General features: G+C 42.1%; 1 protein-coding gene across 1 annotated transcript; it reads left to right on the top strand.

Moving 5' to 3' along the window:
* The first annotated feature begins 78 nt into the window (after positions 1-78).
* LOC100576055 lies at positions 79-1,789 on the top strand. Its single transcript, XM_016802367.1, has 2 exons — positions 79-1,051; positions 1,263-1,789. Exons 1-2 carry the CDS (start codon positions 79-81, stop codon positions 1,787-1,789), a joined length of 1,500 nt encoding a protein of 499 aa, XP_016657856.1.
* Positions 1,790-1,802: the final 13 nt, after the last annotated feature.

The following is a 1,802-nucleotide window of genomic DNA, read 5'->3' as shown; positions in this document are numbered from 1 at the left end:
AAAACCATACAGTTATTGGGTTTCGCGGATGCTTCTCAGAAAGGATACGCGGCGGTGGTCTATTTGAGAGTCATTGATATGCAGGATGAGGTAACGGTGTATTTTCTTACGGGTAAAACAAAAGTCGCTCCTTTTAAGGCATCACAGGCGGATGAGTCACTGATAATACCACGGTTAGAGTTGTGCGCCGCCTTGTTACTTGCGCGACTGCTGTCTCATCAACTCTTCGTGCTTCGTGATATCGTAACGATATATTGTATTCGAACATGGAGTGATTCTACCATTGTCTTGGCTTGGCTTAATGGGGAACAAAAGCAATTTAAGGTATTTGTTACTAATCGAGTGACGAAAATTCGTTCTCTTCTGCCACACTGTGAATGGTCTCATGTACGATCATTGGATAACCCTGCAGATCCTGCATCTCGAGGCATGCTGCCTGAAGAACTTCTTACCAATCGATTACATTTAAATGGTCCAGAGTTTCTGTACGATCCCAATTGTCAGTTTTCAAGTTTGATGCTGAATGAGTTTCCACCTGAGCAACTTCCAGAGATAAAAACCTCGTTTAAAAATGTCTTATTTGTTCAAGACAGTATCCAGCCTTCAGATATGATCAGTCAATTTTCAACAATAACAAAAATGCAACGTGTGTTGGCGTACTGTTTCCGTCGTCGAAATATTCCTAAGATCAGTGGACCAATCACTCTGATGGAATACGAACGTGCCCTGAACGTAGCTATTTTATGTACGCAAATGACATATTTGTCGGATCTACATAAACAGATAAAAAATCAAGGTTCCATAACTCCGACAACGATAGCCCAGCTAGCTCCCTTCATCGATTCAAATGGAATCATTCGATTTGGCGGAAGATTAAAACGTGCGCTATTAGATGAAAATGCAAAATATCCAATTCTTTTGCCTCAAAAGACACATCTAACAGAATTAATCATTCGACATTTTCATCATATCTCGTTACACGGAGGATCAAGATTGGTACTTTCGATGATACATCAAAAATTTTGGATTATTTCTGGTCGAGCAGCTGTCCGTAATTTTACCTATTCTTGCATTCCTTGCACAAAATTTAGAAGTATAAACCCACGACCTTTCATGGGGGATCTGCCTAGCTGCTAGAGTTGTAGCGAATCGACTATTTTTAACGCTGGAATGGATTATGGCGGACTTTCATGGTTCGTGAAAGTCGACGTCGCGTGCGCGTACCAATAAAATATATTTGGCTGTATTTGTATGCATGTCAGTGAAAGCTGTGCATTTGGAAACCGTGTCAGATATATCCACAGACGCGTTCCTCGCCGCGTTGGACAGATTTGTTGCTCGACGTGGAATTCCCTACAGCATGTACACCAATTGCGGTACAAATTATGTAGGTGTTGTAAAACAACTGAAGAAACTGTTTGATGGAGCCTCCAATCAACATACCTTATATGGTCGTATACCTTGCAAGTGGCATTTTAACCCACCGAGAGCCCCTCATTTTGGTGGGATATGGGAGGCTGCCGTCAAAAGTGCAAAAACCCATTTAAAGAAAGTGATTGGTGCCCAAGTATACACTACGGAGGAATTCACAACACTCATAACGCGAATCGAAGGCGTCTTAAACTCTCAGCCGATGCTACCGCTGTCCAGTGATCCAAATGATTTAAACGTGTTAACCCCAGGTCACTTTCTAATTGGACAACCATTGCTAGCACTTCCAGAAGAGGATGTTGTGAACACCCCAACCAACCATTTAGGTCGTTGGCAATTACTCCGTCAAGCTTTTTGACAGTCAGTTTGGC

This window comes from Acyrthosiphon pisum, unplaced genomic scaffold (genome assembly GCF_005508785.2).
Source record: "Acyrthosiphon pisum isolate AL4f unplaced genomic scaffold, pea_aphid_22Mar2018_4r6ur Scaffold_20894;HRSCAF=22453, whole genome shotgun sequence".
Lineage (NCBI taxonomy): Eukaryota > Metazoa > Arthropoda > Insecta > Hemiptera > Aphididae > Acyrthosiphon > Acyrthosiphon pisum.
This window is presented reverse-complemented; position numbering and strand designations above follow the sequence as displayed.

Coding starts and splice junctions, on each gene's coding strand:
- LOC100576055 (XM_016802367.1), top strand. CDS start 79: ATGCAGGATGAGGTAACGGTGTATTTTCTTACGGGTAAAACAAAAGTC. Junction 1,052..1,262: donor TTCTGGTCGAGCAGCTGTCC/GTAATTTTACCT, acceptor TATGCATGTCAG/TGAAAGCTGTGCATTTGGAA.